Here is a 17,372-nt window from a genome sequence, read left to right as displayed (position 1 = left end):
TCGAAGAAATCTTTCAGTTTCCAAATATTCCGTTAGAGTCTTTCTCGATATTTAATAATTCCTCTTCCATTACTTACACTCAATCCTTGTTCAGAGCAGCGAATAAAAATTCGCACGCTGTTTTCACATTTGCGTCCTCCCATTGCGATATTAGCTAACCATTTCTTGTGCAATCGTGTATATTTTCTCCCCTTCTTAAACTGCCTATGCATTTCGAAAACACGTATTTCTTCACAGCATGTATACGATGAGTTTATTGTAACAAAGCTAAAGTTTCACCGAAAAAAACTTCACGGTAAATTTTCTGTTAATCTGCTGTTTCAGATTTCTGCCTCTCATTTCTTCCCAGCTGCAAAATACACACAATGTTAATTCCTCCCCTATTACGCATAGATTCTGTCAACTGATCTTCGAACAACTCGTGCGCATGTTCAAATATATCAAAACAAGCTCGAGTGCGAATGTCTATGACTCACCACTACAGGACAACGCAGCATGCATTTCGAAAATAAAAATGTCACACCTTGTATATTGGCGCTGATGTGTTATTGACAAAACAGTTATGAGTACAGTACGGGACAAAAATTTTCGACCAAAAAAGCTCATTAAAACTAATGACGGTTTTGGTCGTTTATTTTTGACCTGTGCCTTACTGAAGTATGTTTGTAGCATCAATATTTAATTACATCGACAACTTGAAAGAAAATAATAATAATAATAATAATAATAATAATAATAATAATAATAATAATAATAATAATAATAATAATAATAATAATAATAATAATAATAATAATAATAATAATAATAATAATAATAATAATAATAATAATAATAATAATAATAATAATAATAATGCTACTCCTATATGCTATTTAAAACTTACTTTCCAAAGTCATTGTATACATATTTAGGTGTTCCAATGAAATGATATATTAGATCTTTCATATACAGCATTTCTTGATTGAACTCACGAATGGTAGGCTTTCTTTTTAAAAGGTGTCTAACAGTTTGGTCTAATGATCCATCAAATAAGAAACTGTATGTTTCATCTGAAAAAAAAAATGTTAAATAAAAAACTGCATATTTTTATATAATATAAAAAATACTGAAAAGGACATACAATATTATATATTCAGTTATAGATTTGATAGCAAAGATACGCTACAGACTCTGCTGGAATATTAAAATTAGAATATTTATTTAAGAACTTCTACGGTTCGCTTGGAGTTTAACATCACATTCAGCATCAAGGCTACATGAGACATTGACTTACAGCTTAGCGTGGGATCTGAACTACGAGAGCTGCCATCGAGAACCAAATACGAATGTGAAGAATGCACGTGTGTTAACCATGCAGCTACAAGAGAGCTCTTAACGACCTTGAACTCGATAATACATGAGATAAACTCTCTAAAATATAACTTTCCAAGAAAGTCTGTGAAAAGATCTCACAAGATCCACTTTTACACTCATGCTCAAAACTTAAGGATAACTGAAATCGTGTAAGGTTCAACCATGGTATTATCAAAGAATGTACACAAATAGAAATCGAAGTGTACTGTCACCTACATTAAACAAATAAAAAAAAGCATAAAGTATACAGCAGGAGTCTGTAGAAGAGACAAGCCTTACCTAGGAGGAATCACGAGAATTATATCCATGGTGTCGTCAGTTCTTTGAGATGTTGAAAAGATGTCAGTAGTCTGTGTGTTTACACCGGATTACAAGACATGTTGAACACCACCGTGGCTAAGCGGTTAGCGTACGCGCCTTTGGCGTGGGAGACCCGGGTTCGATTCCCGGCGGGAGCTCATGTGGTTCGGACTCTACATTAATCAATAGGTCCACGTCTCATATAGCCTCGCTGCTGAACGGGACGTTAAACTCAAACTCAACTCAACTCAACAATACATACTATACAATGACTGGGCTTACTGTTTACAAGATTACCCAATAGCAATTGAGATACGGCGTCCCACTCTTGCACTAATTTAACCTACCACGCATTGCGAATCTTAGGAAGTGGGTGATGTTCCGTAATGCGCTTCTGAGGGTATCCAATTCGTACTTATTAGGATCCCGTAAGTAAGCCTACAAAACTGTAACGGTAGTACATTCGTCCGTCCGTTTCTCCACACGGTAAATTTCTGAGCGAAAGTGAACTTGTGAATTCTATTTCCCGCAATACACAGCTAGAGCGATTATCTCCGTCGAGTTAGTTATGACATCAATCCGTTAACATCTTCATGGGTAACGGTAGCTATCTACATCCAATATATGAAATCGCGTGATTCTATTTACTGCCTTCATCTGAGTTTATTGGTTTAGATCACGAGAACACGATGGCGATTCTATCCGCCTGATATCCCCCTCTCTCATGGTACTCATCAAACAAGGCCTCAAGATGTGCACGTGCGTTGTTATCCAAAAAAAAAAAAAAAAAAAAAAAAAAAATGAAGTCAGGACTCACTAGAAAGCCAGTGGATCAGGATGGAACATTTAACTTGAAACGCTCTCAGAGGTTAGAGATTGCTATACCGCTTAAAATAACGTAGTTGAGAGAAATTGTTTTGGAAAATTTTCTTCTCGTCTGATTCTATAACCTTACAGCAATAGTTTTTGCAGTTGTAATTACAAGTTATAGCATTATTTTAAGCAATGTTGCGAACTTTAACAATGTTCATCATATCTCCGGAATGGGTTTAGATATCAAATTGCTGTAAACAACATTATAAATTTTATATTCACTGTAAACCATATGTGTGATTGGATGTGATACTTATCTAATCGAACGAAAACCCTTTGAAGAAAGTAAAATGTTTATTGCTTGTAACTTTGTTCTTACCCGTTAGAAATACGTCATATCATGGTCATAATAATCAACACTAAGGTACTCCCGATGTACATAGACTCGTCCGTCTCACTTGTGCACTATTATTGTTACAGAAGCATTAAAATTTCAATGTTTACAGATGTTTATGTTGCTGTAGCCTCCTCGGTTTGTAACTGTGAATAATAAGTGTGGCATTGTAAGTTTTTGTTTAGTATCTAGATTTTAAATATATAATAACCTGACGTAGTGCCATAAAAAACGTTGGGTTGGCACCACTGTTAATCTGGTGGTATTTCAGGGTATATCAAAGATACTAGATCTGTTTATATTTGCACGTTACAAAATGTCATCGCTTTTTAGTGTTTAGTTTAAGAGTTACAAAGGTGTTTTAAGATAAATTCTCTCTCTCTCTCTCTCTCTCTCTCTCTCTCTCTCTCTCTCTCTTATATATAATATATATATATATAAATTAAGGTAGGCCTTTTTTTTCGTTAATTTTCGACTCTCGAGTTTTTTTTTTTTTTTTTTTTTTTTTTTTTTTAAAGTCTCACCCTATAATATGGTTCCATGGTGCCTAAGCGACCTCAAGTTTTGAACGCATTTGACGGAGGACGTAATACCCCGAAAGAAAGAAATCCTACGTATGTGTTCAATTTAGTTATACTGTGGAAAACTTTGCCCGTTATTTGAACTTACGCTCTGGTCCCATTGGCCAAATATGAAGTTAATACATCTACATTTGAGGCAGCTTATGTGGGTAATAATGCTATTCGACTCCTGATTTTCGAAATACTCTTCATGAAGAAGTTTTAATTCAACGCTTCTAGGTATTTATTGGGTGCTTGGTAAACATCTTACATGCTACGAGTGTGAGCAATAACCTGGTTATCAGGCTTCAGTTAACAAAACTGGGGCCTTTATTGGGTGACGATTGACCTATCCAAAGACGTGTGTCACTTTCAAACATTAAAAAAAAAAAAAAAAAAAAAAAAAAAAAAAAAAAAAAAAAAAAAACTAGAATACTTGGTTAGTAAAAGTAGTTTCCGCCTGCAGCCACGTAGTTTTTAGCTATCGCCCAGCCAACGATTTCTATTCTACGATTCTCTCTGCCCAGAAGTGTTCGAAACACTGGAAGACATGACAGTTGGTAGAAGAGACATTAGGGGAATTCGGTGGGCGAAGAAGGGCTTCATGCTGCACCTCACTGAGATTCTGTGCCGTACTTTGGGCGACATTTAGGAGCGCATTTTCGTGAAGCATGAGGACATCTACTTATTGACCGTTACTGAATGCTTCCAGACAAGTTTGCTGTTCATTAATTGTAATGATTCACAGTAATACTTTCGTCTTGACGAAGAAAGACATGATGGATAAACATAAACAATCCTACCAAAAACAACATCTTCTCTGGATAAAAAGATGGTTTAGGAAACCGTCTTGGACATTGATCTCGATCCATTCACTGTCTTGACCATTTACGATTATTGTACCAGATCCATTTTTCTTCTAAAGTGACAATCCGATGCAGGAAAACTTTCCGGTTGTTCCTTACATTCAGAGAACTGCATAAATCCAAACAGCGATCTACGTTGACCGGGTCAACTTATGTGCCCAACTTTTGCACATTACAGATTGTCTGGAGCCGCCGAACTACAGTACTATGGGGTAGCCAAACTCGTCTGCAATTGCAAAAACGTTTTTTTTTTTTTTTTTTTCAGGGTTTGCCTTCACGGTGTCCTTGAGGAGTTTATCAGAATATGCTATTAATTGATGACCGCGGGACTCACATTTAGATGTTATGTGGGGAGTTTGTGATTTCGTAAGCGTGGTCTCTGGTTGCATTGCAGAGAGTGGTTCTATCCAATGGTTGCATTGCAGAGAGTGGTTCTATCCAATGGTTGCATTGCAGAGAGTGGTTCTATCCAATGGTTGCATTGCAGAGAGTGGTTCTATCCAATGGTTGCATTGCAGAGAGTGGTTTTTCACCAAACGTGAAATCAAAAACTTCTATCGCACCGACTAACATTAACCTATACTTTCGTCTTTTCCTAAGGTCCTGCTGTAGCACAAGTAATTTCTGAAACTTTAGTTTTCGAAGTAAAGATGCAATTACTGTCATCCTATTTTAGTCATCTAATGCAAATACTATATTCATCTAATGCAAATACAACTAAGCTATTTTTTTTTTTTTAATATTGATTTTAAATATGTTTTAAGCTAAAAATGTATACGCATCAACACTTTACAAATTGTTTTATTAAACTTTTAATAAGCTTGCTTATCGGCTAATAACAATACAGTAGCGTATCAAGGGTTATTGTTTGGGGTACCAAATATTGCTCTTTTTAAGATGATGATTGTGAATCGTGGCTACCCAATAGTAATGCTGAAGTCAGACAATAAGGTCTTGAGACGTGTTCCCAATGCCACAAGCCATTAGCCATTGCCCTATATATATATATATATATATAGTGAAACTTCTCCTAAGGGACACCTCTAAATAACGGACACTTTTTAATTCCCCGGCAAAAATACATTTCACAATAATGGAAAGTTTACTTCTGAATAGCGGACATTCTCAATAACGAACGCGGACACTGAAATCTATTTCCCAGCACCTATGCAGAACTTCCAAATAACGGACAGCCAAGAAAAAAAATCTTCCACTTTCTATATTTCAAGCAACAATGGGCTAGTATAACGTAAATGTTTTTTCTTAGTACACATTGTTTGGGAGCCCTCATCGGCATTGTTCGGATAATAGAATTACGTCTCGTGTATCTCACTTCGTCTGACTGCAAGTTAACTACGTATTTAAAAGACGAGCCATAAAGTGTACAAAAAAAGGTTGTGAGTGTCTTGTGATGTTTGTAACGCATGTGTCAAAATGTCACAGAAACGGAAACGATTAACATTGAGTGAGAAAGTCGAGATCATAAATGTCTATGAAAAAGAGAAATTTAGTGTGCGAGACATGCGTCGCCGGTTTCAAATTGGAAAGACACAAATCAGTGATATTTTAAGAAATAAAAAGGAAATTCTTCAGTTATGGACTGGTAACGAAAACCCTACTGAAAAACGTTCTTTCCCAAACACGCCTGGATTGAAAGTTGACCAGTTAACTTTTGAATGGTTTTGTCGTGTTCGTATACCAGTGAGTGGACCTCTTATCCGTGAAAAAGCACTTGAAATCGTCAAACGATTAGGATTTCAAGATTTCAAAGCATCCGTAGAATGGCTTTACAAATCTAGAATTAGACATAATATCTCTTTTCGAAACATGTGCGGTGAATCAAGTTCAGTTGACGAAAACATTGTGTCGGAGTGGCGCAAAAAGATATCCGAAATCTGTGAAGGTTATGAAGAGAAAAACATTTTCAATTGTGACGAGGCTGGACTATTTTTCAGAGCTCTTCCCAGTAAAAAATGTTTTTGAGGGTGAAAAATGTGCAGGAGGAAAAATGTCAAAAGAAAGACTTACTGTCCTATTGAGTGTCAGCATAGAAGGTGAATTTGAAAAGCCTCTTATTATTTGTACAGCTGAAAAACCTAGTTGTTTCAAGGGAATAGATTTAAGTAAATTGAACGTACTTTGGTATTCAAATAGACGGTCCTGGATGACAAGGGAAATCATGACTAATTGGTTGCAAGCATTTGATAGGAAAATGGGAAGGGAAAAAAGGAAAGTAATTTTGTTCTTGGATAATGCCACTTCCCATTGCAATGCTACTTTAAGAAATGTAAAACTAGTCTTTCTCCCACCGAACACAACTTCGTGTTGCCAGCCCTTAGATCAAGGGATTATTTACAGTTTTAAAGTTCTTTATAGACAAAAAGTGTTGAGACATATTTTGTCTCGTATGGACAGTGTTGAATCTGCATATGAGCTGAAAAATGTATCAGTGTGTTGGATGCAATTCTGTGGATATCTTCGACCTTGAAGGAAGTATCCTCTACTACTGTGAGAAACTGTTTCCAAAAGGCAGGATTTGTTTACAAGGATGACCACGGTTCAGTTATTGATGACAATGTAGGGAAACATTATCTAAATAAACGTGAACTTTGTCGTTTGTTAGAGTCATTTGGTGAATGTGAAGACTACGGTACTTTTGATGATGTACTTTACACTGAAATGTTTCAACTGACATCGCTGAACTGGTACAAGATCTTCAGCAGGAACAATGTGAAAAAAATGAAATTTTTGAGTTTTACGTCCCACGCTTATGCCGGTTAGGCTAAAAGAGACAGTGATGATGAGTAATGAATGGAATGGTGGAATGAAGAAAGTGGGAGGAAACGGGAGAACCCCGAGAAAACCCACGCACACGGTGTTTGTCCACCACAAAGTTTACTTGGCGGGGGCTGGGATCGAACCCGGGACCCTAAGCACCAGAGGTGAACGCTCTACCACTGAGCCACTGCGGCCCCCCAGGAACAATGTGATAATGAGGTCGAGAACGGAGAAGAAGATGAAGATGACGTTGAACCGAACTATTCTCCTCTTACAAATAAACAAGCTCTTGAAGAAGTACGAAGACTAAAACATTATTTTTTAAACAAAAAAGATGAAGCGGGGATCAGTTTAACATTTGCACTTGAATCACAAATTAAGAAGACAATTGCAAAGGATATTGTAGTTCAAAGAAAGATAGAAGATTTTTTTAAACCATCTGGATCTGCCCTAAAGTAGTACAATGAAAGAACTATACGCTATAAAAGACAGTTTTCAAAAGCTCATACTGTATTAGTACTGTAGAAACAAGTTTGTGTTTTCAACAAATACACAAAAAACGTAAGTACTGTACGTGATTCTACGTATTACTAAAATAAACAAAGATGTTGCCGTCCTAATTTGTGTTAATAGCCATATTATAGTGTTTATTGTCATCTTTATTCATATTGCGTAGCATCCTAAGCTTTTCTCCGAATAGCAGACACTCCTCAATAACGTACACTTTTACGTTCCCCAATGGTGTCGGCTATATAGAAGTTTCACTGTAGATATAATGTTATATATAAACCACGCTCCCATTCGGGACAGATCAATGAGATTCACGAGGAAATAAGGCTTTACATTTTTCTTGACTTGGGCAAGTTTAGAAGGAGATGTCAGCACCACACTCCTGCAGAATTCAATCCCATGCTTCCCAAAGTAACCATTTGACAGTGTCTGGGTGAAAGCTTAGCCCGCATTCCAACGACAATAGAACGCAAAATAAATCTCTCTCCTATGGGGGATCCAGCTCAAGTCGCTCGGTTAGTACGTAGACTCTTACAATATAGTTTTCAAAATAACATATAAAAACCGCCGAAATTCGTACGGTGTAAATATCGACAATTTGAGGTGTCAAATTGTTGTAAATGGCATTATCATCTTTACATCTATTGTAATCTTCTACGTGATTTGATCTGATACTAATCGTTCTTCGAAATAAAACCTTAAAAGGTGTTGTTTTCCAATCCTTTGTAACTTTGTACTTATTTAATAGAAATACATTATATCAGTGTTTTGGATGCACATCGCCTCGTTCGTCTCACTTGTGTTATTGCTGTTGTAGAAGTCTCAAAAATGTAGATGTTTCTGATATTGTAGCGTCCTCAGTTTGTAACACTGAATAATTAATGTGATTGTTAATATAATAATCTGACGTAGTGCCATTTGAAAAAATACAACTTTGTGTTAGGTTGGCAACACTTTGCTTTTATGCATAAGTTTTGGATCGGATTTCCGGTGGGAAAGCATTTAAACTTGAACGCATTACAGTGGTTCTGACTCCATCTTCAATTATAGGTCCACGTCTCTTATAGATGCTAAACGAAACTCTAAACTCAAATCCAGACAATCGCAGAGTATGTCAAAGGCAGAGTATGTCTGTCGCAGAGTATGTCTGTCGATATTTGCATCGTACAAATTTTGAGCATTATTTATCTATTACTTTTAAAAGTTACAAGGGTGTTTCAAGATAAATGGTCCAACTTGTATATATATAATAGAGAAAAAAGAGAGAGAAAGAAAGAACGGTTCACACTGAAATTCAGGTATTGATTTTCTTGAATTTTCATGACTTCATTTCCATGACAATTATTTTCTGGCTTTTAAGCGCTTCGTTATTACTATTTTTTTTCCTTTTGCTTTTGTTGAAGTCGCTTAATACTGTTTTCTTTAAAAAAGCTTTTATTAAAATACAGTATAAGTTTGTTTTTCCGCAAACTTATACTATTATTGTAAAACAAGCCTCCTGTATTTAGAATACAATAAAACACTAGTACCAAACGATAATTAATTATATACTAATGATAACTTTAATATCGTCGCATTATGAATACACTTATAAACATGTAAACATATATTATAATTTGACCTATCTCTTTGATAATCTATAATCGAGAAATTTATTTTTGTGTGATATATAATCTTTTTTTAATTTATTTGTTAGTTCTTTTTTTCTTTCAGAGCGAGAAGTTCAGCAACAAACTTAACAATTATTTTATTTTAATCTTCTGCCTAAGAACGATATATATCCGTTCAAAAATTCCAACAGTTTGTTTTGTTTAAAAGAATTGTTCAAGCGAATCTACATATCTGCATTGGGATGCCTTTGTGTGCATTGAAATGCGAGATCTCCGGAAGTTTATTTTATTTATATATTTTTTAAGTTATTATTTATCTATTTTTTACTGTATTTCCTTATTGAAACCAAGGACAAGAGTTCTATGAACTTAGAGTTCCGTACTACATGTGTCCCCACAAAGGGTAAAATCCAGGATGATGCGCACAAAAGTATGGTATCAAAAGTTATTAATATGGACAAACCAGCACTCCTCCATAGACTTTAATCTACATCTGTCCAGCTGATAACGTGTAATGAAGGATTAGAGTAAATTAACATCAATGATTATGTAATTATAAAATGAAATAAACTTACTATAATTATTTCTTATGTCAACAAGCTCCTCTAGGTAGGGATCAATAATTTCATTTAATCGCTTTTTCATTCTTGCTAAGTAGTACGGGCAAACGTATGCAGGCAGTGGGTTAGTGTATGTCATAAATACCCATGACTCCAAACTTGGAAGATTGTCCGTCACTTCTGCAAGCTAATAAATAAAAATCATAAGTTATCACACAACATAGCTTGGTGGTATGCAACTGATCGCGGCGTAGGACACATACAGAGACAAAAGTAGTATTGTAAGTTTTTACATAATAATTACCAACTATATAATTGCGAAGACAGTGAAAATTACAATATACATTTATTATACTAAAATGAAACAGCTAATATTAACTGTTTAAGGAAGTTGACTGATTAGGACATTAACTACAGTATTTGAACAATATCAAAACGCCTCGTGTATTACCAATAACTGACTTTTCACAAGTTCTGAAATATACATTCTAAATTCTAAAATTTACTTTTGATCGTTTTATTAGCAAGTACACAACGAAAGATAGAGAAAGTATTTTGCATATGTTTAACCTAGCTAAATATTGAAAATACAAACACTAAAATATCTGAAACAAGGATATAACTTTCACACTTAAGTACTTTTGAACATTGGAGGAAAAATGTAAGTAAACAAGGAATTAGGAAAACCAAAAATGTGACCTTGACCAATAATTAGTTTTTGGATCAGGGGCCACAAAATTTTTGAACGGGTCCCTAAATAGAGCTTTCGTATTTTCTACGGAAAAAGCACATAATACTGAGTTAACTGATAGTTTGGGTTTGGCTACACTATATGTAGTTCTTCAGATATAAAGCCTAAGAAAATTTTTGATTGAAATATATTTGACCTTTTGATCCAAAAATGTAAAATGTAGATCAATGATTTAGCCTACAACACTAAATTTTCTCGCTTTCATTTCTTACACTAAATCATATTATTCTCAGTTATTACTGAAATATTTATGAAATGTGAACAAAATTATAGTAGGCGTTATCGGAAAATTTCGTTTAAAGAAACAAAAGCCCATTCTCAAAGTACATCCTTGCCAGGTCCTTAAGAAAGAAATGGATTACGCCATATTTTAGTATTAATAATGAAATATATATATATAATAGTTTTCTTTAAAGGTATCGCATTGCAGTTTGCGATACAAGATCATAGAAATGCGACGTACACGAAATATTGCATCGTCGTGATGAAAGAGTTATACTTTGATCCCATATAGCTGTGATAAATTTCTCCTCGAAAAGGTGACATTCCCTTTTAGCTGCCTATTTGGTTCTCACTAGTGCATACCAATCCACTATAGACTAAACACCGTATTGCTGAAGACTGGTCATAGAATTGACGACAAAGAGACAGTGTGAACTTCGACATTTTGCAGAATATGGAATGGGCTTTCGAAATACATATAAGACCTCAGCTCACTTTTTCAGGAATTAGATAATCAGCGAAAACAAGGGAATTTAGGAGTACTCCCTCTTCAATCCTGTTGGGAGATACATTTTTTTAAAGTTACACTACAGATAACGCTGTTTTCTCTGTAGTTCTTACCACATTCTATGTTTGACAAATGAAATGAAATAAGCATTCGTAAGTCAGGAGAGCTCGTTATCGAGATTGAGCAATTCTTTATCTACACCAAGCAAACACCGAGAAGGTACAACTCTTTGATGTGCACGTTTTCTTATCGAATCCTATTACCAGAATTGGGTTCACATTGTTTGACAGACATTTACACTAAATCTGCAGTGTTATGTGTTACAATAAAAATTAACACTGTATAATTTCATGGTAGGAAAGATATTTTTACGAGAATATTTCAGCTAGTACAAGTAAGTACTTACCGCGTCGAAAATGTCATTCAAGACATTTCGTATGAGCTCTCCTTTGGGGAATATTTCTATTGTATGATCTGTTGTAAACATGATGTCCAAAGTTATTAACGGGAAATTATATCTGCTTTTCAACAAGTTCAGATAAGCTCTGATTGTCCTTATAATGCATTCTGCAATCTGAAATATAAATACAAAAGAAATAGTAATACATTCAGATATGAACGAAGTTATATTTCGCTACACCAGTTCAAATATCGCTACACCAGATTATCAGACATTTCAAATCTACACGTTAAACAAAAGCTTACAATATTACATTTATTATTCACTGTTACAAACTAAGGACGCTACAATATCACAAACATCCAAATTTTGAACGCCTCTACAATAATAATGCAAGTGAAATGGATGGGAGAATGCTCAGCCAAAGTAGCTTAATGTCGAATACTATGATTCTGATATCACGTACAAAGAATAAATAGGAAGAAAATTACACGAGATTGCAAATTTGACTTAAATTCAAAAGGTTTTATTTCGAAAACTTACTTAAGTATCACATCCAGTCACGTAGATGATTATCAATAGAAGCAAAAATCATTATGTCCCTCACAGCTATTGTATATCTCAAAGCATTGGTAAAGTTCGCAACATTGCTTAAAATTATGTAATTACGAGAACTTCTTGTATATAACCACCAAACAAACAGAAGGAAAGGGAAGCAACAATCATTATAAAAAATTACACCATTTTAAGCAATACAGTAATCTTTAACCATGTTTTTCACATCTCCGGAACGGTTTGAGATATTGAATTGCTGTAAACGGCACTATAATCTCTACATTTTTTGTAAATTATCTATGTGATTGGATGTGATACTTATCTAAACACTGGTTTAAAATGAACCCTTTCGAGAAAAAAATCATTTTTTTTTAATTCCTTGTAACTCTTTTCAATTCGAAATAGTCATATAATACGGACGAAGCACTCTACTTTAAGGTACTTGTGCAGTGCTTCGTCCGTATTACTTGCGTTACAGTTTGCAGAGATCTATTAGGTTGGAATAAAAGACTGTGGCTTCAAGGTGATTCTGTATCCACCCTATAGTCCAGATTTAGCACTGTAGCCTTTGCAACAACAGCCGTGTGGAATAAAGCATTGTCATGTTATATGATACTGATTCGAATGGCTGTATCCAACGAAGTGATGCAGCTAGGCAGATGAAACTGATACATCATTCTTTTTTTACAAAGACGGCAATATATTTCATGAACAGTTTATGACATTTTACTGTCAGGTCACAAACTCTTGATACGCCTCCATGTTCTCCTACTCATCCGCTTTAGCAGCTACAGCGTCACAAACCGAGGGGCTTTAAGCCCACTTGCTCGCAGGGCATCAATGTCCACGTTCCGCTCTTTCCTGACGTGTAATTTGATGATACACCATAGGACATTGTCTGGTGTAGTAAGATCCGGACTTCGAGGCGGCAAAGGATAAGGAGCTGGTGATTTTTGGGACCCACGTCCTATCATCCTATCCACCGGCCAGGGAACAGTGCGTTCACGAGTTCACGAACAGCAAGTGCAAAGCGGGTGAGACCTTCGTCGTGTTGGTACACAACTGTGTTGTTGATGTCCAGATCCTGCAGCTGCGGAAGAAACCAGTCGTTCAACACCTCCAGATAAGTAACCTGGGTCATGTAACCCTGAAAGAAGTACGAACCAAAAATGTGCTGTTTAGTCATTCCCTCCCAAAGCACGTGTGGAGGATTGTTCTCAATTTCTTGATGAAAATCTGCCCATATGAAGACGTTCCTATCCCGCGAACTCCGATAAATAGGACATTCATCAGAGAAAAGAATGCAATTCCGAGCAGGAATAGTGGGAAGGCCTCCAACAAAATCCTGCATGCTTTCTGCGGGCGGATTAAGTCATCGTCTATTAGTTCATTGATGGCCATTGACCGGAATGCGTGCAGGCATAAGTCCATTTTCATGTGTAGCTCCATTGTGCTCCTTGCAATTACAAGTTTTGCAGAACGCCTTCTGGTCGAATTGCAGAGTGAACGGATCACTGTCGCACTAACTTCTGCACATGTTTCCTTTCGGACTGATGGCGGCCAGAACGAGGGGTATCCAAAACACATTCCAAAAGCTTTCTTCGCTCATGTGACCAAAGTCTGACTACTTGGTGGCTCCTTACCAAACCGTTCAAGAAACCTAACCATCACCTGCGGCATATTTTAAGAAATCTTTAAGTTTAAGGTCCCACGGTTATGCCGGTTAGGCTAAAGGAGACGGTGATAATGAGAAATGAGTGAAATGGTGGAATGAAGAAAGTTGGAGGAAACGGAAGAGCCCCGAGAAAACCCACGAGCACGGTGTTTGTCCATCACGAAGTCCAAATGGCGCGAGCTGGGATCGAACCAGGGACCCCAAACACCGGAGGTGAACGCTCTACCACTGAGCCACCGCGCCTCCACCGGCATATGTTCGTTGTTGTGCTTTCGTTCATGGACTCACACACTTGCCACGAAGCGCTCCGCCAAAGTGAAGTCACTGGTGTCTGCCATTGCTGTTCACCAAACACGGACAGTCGAAACAATGAACTGGTCAACGTATAGACTTTATTCTCCTTCATCTGCGGACAGTCACATGACAGTTACGCGGCAATTACGTGTCAATTCACGTGAAAAGTACTGTTGCCATATCAATGATCAAGATGGGAGATTCAAATCTTAAATATCTTAACATCTTACATTGTTACACACATTTAGTTCGGGTGTAAAGGGACTTTCTTGCTACCCTATATATATATATATATTTGTATACCTTTCTTGTCCTCGTCTGGAGACACTACTTTTATTATGTAAAACATTAATATTCATGAAAAAAATATTATTTAAAAACAATTTTTTTTAATTTCTTTCTTACAACCTATATACTAATATTTACCTGTGTACAGGTGAAAGAAAGAATTCTTACAAGTAAGATGAGCGTTCTTTTGTAACCTAATTGTACACATGTTATTGAAACTACATGCACGAAACATGTACACACGCAAGGTTCAATGGTCAATGAAGCATCAGGAAGATGGGTTATAATGACATAAAGACAGATCACTTTTAGTTTGAAGGCAGACAAAACATGAAAAGTAAGTCTTTTCAGCAACTAACCATAAGATTTCGATTTCAAAATTGTCGCTTACACACACTTCTTCATGAACTAACTAACTTTGTATGTGACATCTTTCAGTACTTCGGACTTAAAATTTTACACAATGAATTCAAACCAAACATTAAAATATGTATTACCTTTGAACAAATTATGAACGTTGCAGTCCGCAGGACTTTCACTAAGACCGCGGGATCATATTCTGCTGGTTTTATCATTTTCCTCTTTGTAATTAAGTTGACTATGCAAGTGTAAAAGTGAAATGTTAGTTTCATTCCTCCTTTCCTGATATTGTATCTGGCTTCACCTCGATATTTTTCAACCTCTTTGTACCTTGTTCTGAAAAGAAATGCAACATTATTCAGATGTAGGAGTACAGCTTCTTCATATACAAGACTACTGTACAGATTCTGTTTATTTTTGCTTCTGGTTGAATTAGAGTATGTGATGTAGCGTATTATGAAAGTAAACGAAAGTAAAAATATATTTCAGTATTTGTTAACTGAAGAATTGACACAGAACATAACGGAAAAAAATATAAACTACATACCCAGGTAAAACATTACCGTAAAAGTTTCCAATGAAGTAACTAAAATACAATAGTTTCATGATATACGAAGAATGAAAAATACATGACTGGACCAATAATTGAGCCCAGGTTTCCAGCTTACCGTGCCGATGAATTTAACAATACATTACCCAGTTTGCTTCCTGAACAGTCATGCATTCTATCGATCTTTGTATATCGTGAAATTCGTTCCTATAGAGGAACTGGTGTGATATATAATCGGTTATTTTCTGCATTTATCAAATATAATTCTGTAATTCCAGTTTTAGCTTCAGGTCATGATAAACTTCGCATCATAAACTTTAGTTCAGATATTATCATACAGGACTGTTGTAAATGATCTTACCAATTTCAAAGTTTTCTAGTTTATTTTTTATTTTATTTATTTATTTATTTATTTTAATTATACGTTATGAGTTATGTTTTACTTCAAAGATGCTCAATATAAGTGCATTTTGTAATTCGGCAGGCATTAATTCGATAGTCTAATTCTTGCCACACTTTTTCCAACACATCATAATCAATAGATGCAACTGCTTCTTGAGTCTGTACTCGAAGCTCAGGTAAACTGTTAAGCAGCAGTAGCTGATACACTTAATTTTGAACATAACCCCCAACAAAAATATTTGGCGACCGTGTGCGTGTGAACGGGAGAAAGGGGGGGAGGCAAGGATAAAACTGATTCTGACGACTAGCTCGTCCCGTATCCATTAATTTAGGAACCTTCTGTTGAGTTCCCTCCTGACATCCAGGTGCCAATGTGAGCGTGCCCCTTTCTGCTGGAAAATAAAATTTTTCATATACTCTTCCAGCTGGGGAAAAGCTACGTCTGCAGCATGTGAAGGTAGGAAAGTCCATTTACAGAGTCCTCCTCGAAAAACATAGGACCATATACTTTTTAACGCATGATTGCACGAAACACATCCACCTTGGTGGAATCACGGGTGTGTTCTTCATATCCATGGGTATTTTCCAAAGTCTACATCCTTACATTTTGTTTCTTTACTTTTCCCAAAAGGTGGAAAATAGCTTCATCACTGAACACACACCCTTCTCTTTTCATAAAGCTATGCATCGCAATACAGGACTCAAGTCACTTATCCTTGTAAGTAGGTTTAAACAATTTCAACAATTTCAATTGGTATGGATGAATTTCAAACGTTTTCGCAGAGACTTCCACACTGATGCCAATTTCAAGTTCAATTCTTTGATTGCATGAACAGTTGATTTTTGTGGGCTTCTGGTGAAAGTCGCGCGCACACTATATCAACTGTTTTCTCATCAACTCCGACCGGTTTGTTGATTTTCTCTTGCAGCTACACCCATTTTCTTTAAATTATTTGTACCACTTCCGAAATGAGTGTCTGCTTGGTGGATTTAACCCGAACTTTGTCCTATAACTTCGTTGAACATTAGCTACAGAATGTTTACATGAAATTCTACGACACCAAATGCTCTCCTGTCTTTGTTTCCTGCCATCATGATTTACTGTCGCCGTAAGGTGGTGTGCGTAAGTAAACATCCGCTTTGTCAGCCACTTAAACTTTTTCAGTTGTTCTTTCATTTAATGTAAGTTGCATTTCATTGTGAATGAATAAACGTTAGGAGTTATACTCTGAAATCAGGAAGATCATTTACAATAGACCTGTATATTTAGAAACTGAATTTTGTAAATTTCCTCAGTTGTATGCCGTAAATTATATATATATATATATATATATATATATATATATATATATATATATAACGCCATAATTTTAGAGCTAGAACTGTCCAAAAGCGTGGAAAAACTACATTGCAACACGCGTTATTTTGAACATGAGAAACTATAGAGTGCCAATGCATATAAACGTAAAGGAAGCCAAACAAACTTCATTCAAAACTGCAAGTTTACGCAATGTACAATGTGTACGCAAGGGATTACCTACAGGGTATAATTCTCAGATATGCTCACAACAGAATTCTAATATATATATATATATATATATATATATATATATATATATA

General features: G+C 35.8%; 1 protein-coding gene across 2 annotated transcripts in view; it reads right to left on the bottom strand.

Moving 5' to 3' along the window:
* Nucleotides 1–17,372, bottom strand: part of Dhc62B (Dynein heavy chain at 62B) — a 321,508-nt gene that overhangs the window by 283,103 nt on the left and 21,033 nt on the right. For both annotated transcript variants that reach the window (XM_081762141.1, XM_081762142.1), the window contains exons 6-9: nt 14,938–15,136; nt 11,635–11,802; nt 9,763–9,934; nt 887–1,052 (exon numbers count right to left, since the gene is read on the bottom strand). In XM_081762141.1, the coding sequence (XP_081618267.1) occupies nt 887–1,052; nt 9,763–9,934; nt 11,635–11,802; nt 14,938–15,136 (705 nt within the window). The remainder of the gene's footprint in view (nt 1–886; nt 1,053–9,762; nt 9,935–11,634; nt 11,803–14,937; nt 15,137–17,372) is intronic.

This window comes from Thermobia domestica, chromosome 6 (genome assembly GCF_964235325.1).
Source record: "Thermobia domestica chromosome 6, izTheDome1.hap1.1, whole genome shotgun sequence".
NCBI lineage: Eukaryota > Metazoa > Arthropoda > Insecta > Zygentoma > Lepismatidae > Thermobia > Thermobia domestica.
The sequence above is the reverse complement of the archived record's forward strand: the minus strand, read 5'-3'. Positions and strand labels throughout refer to the sequence as shown.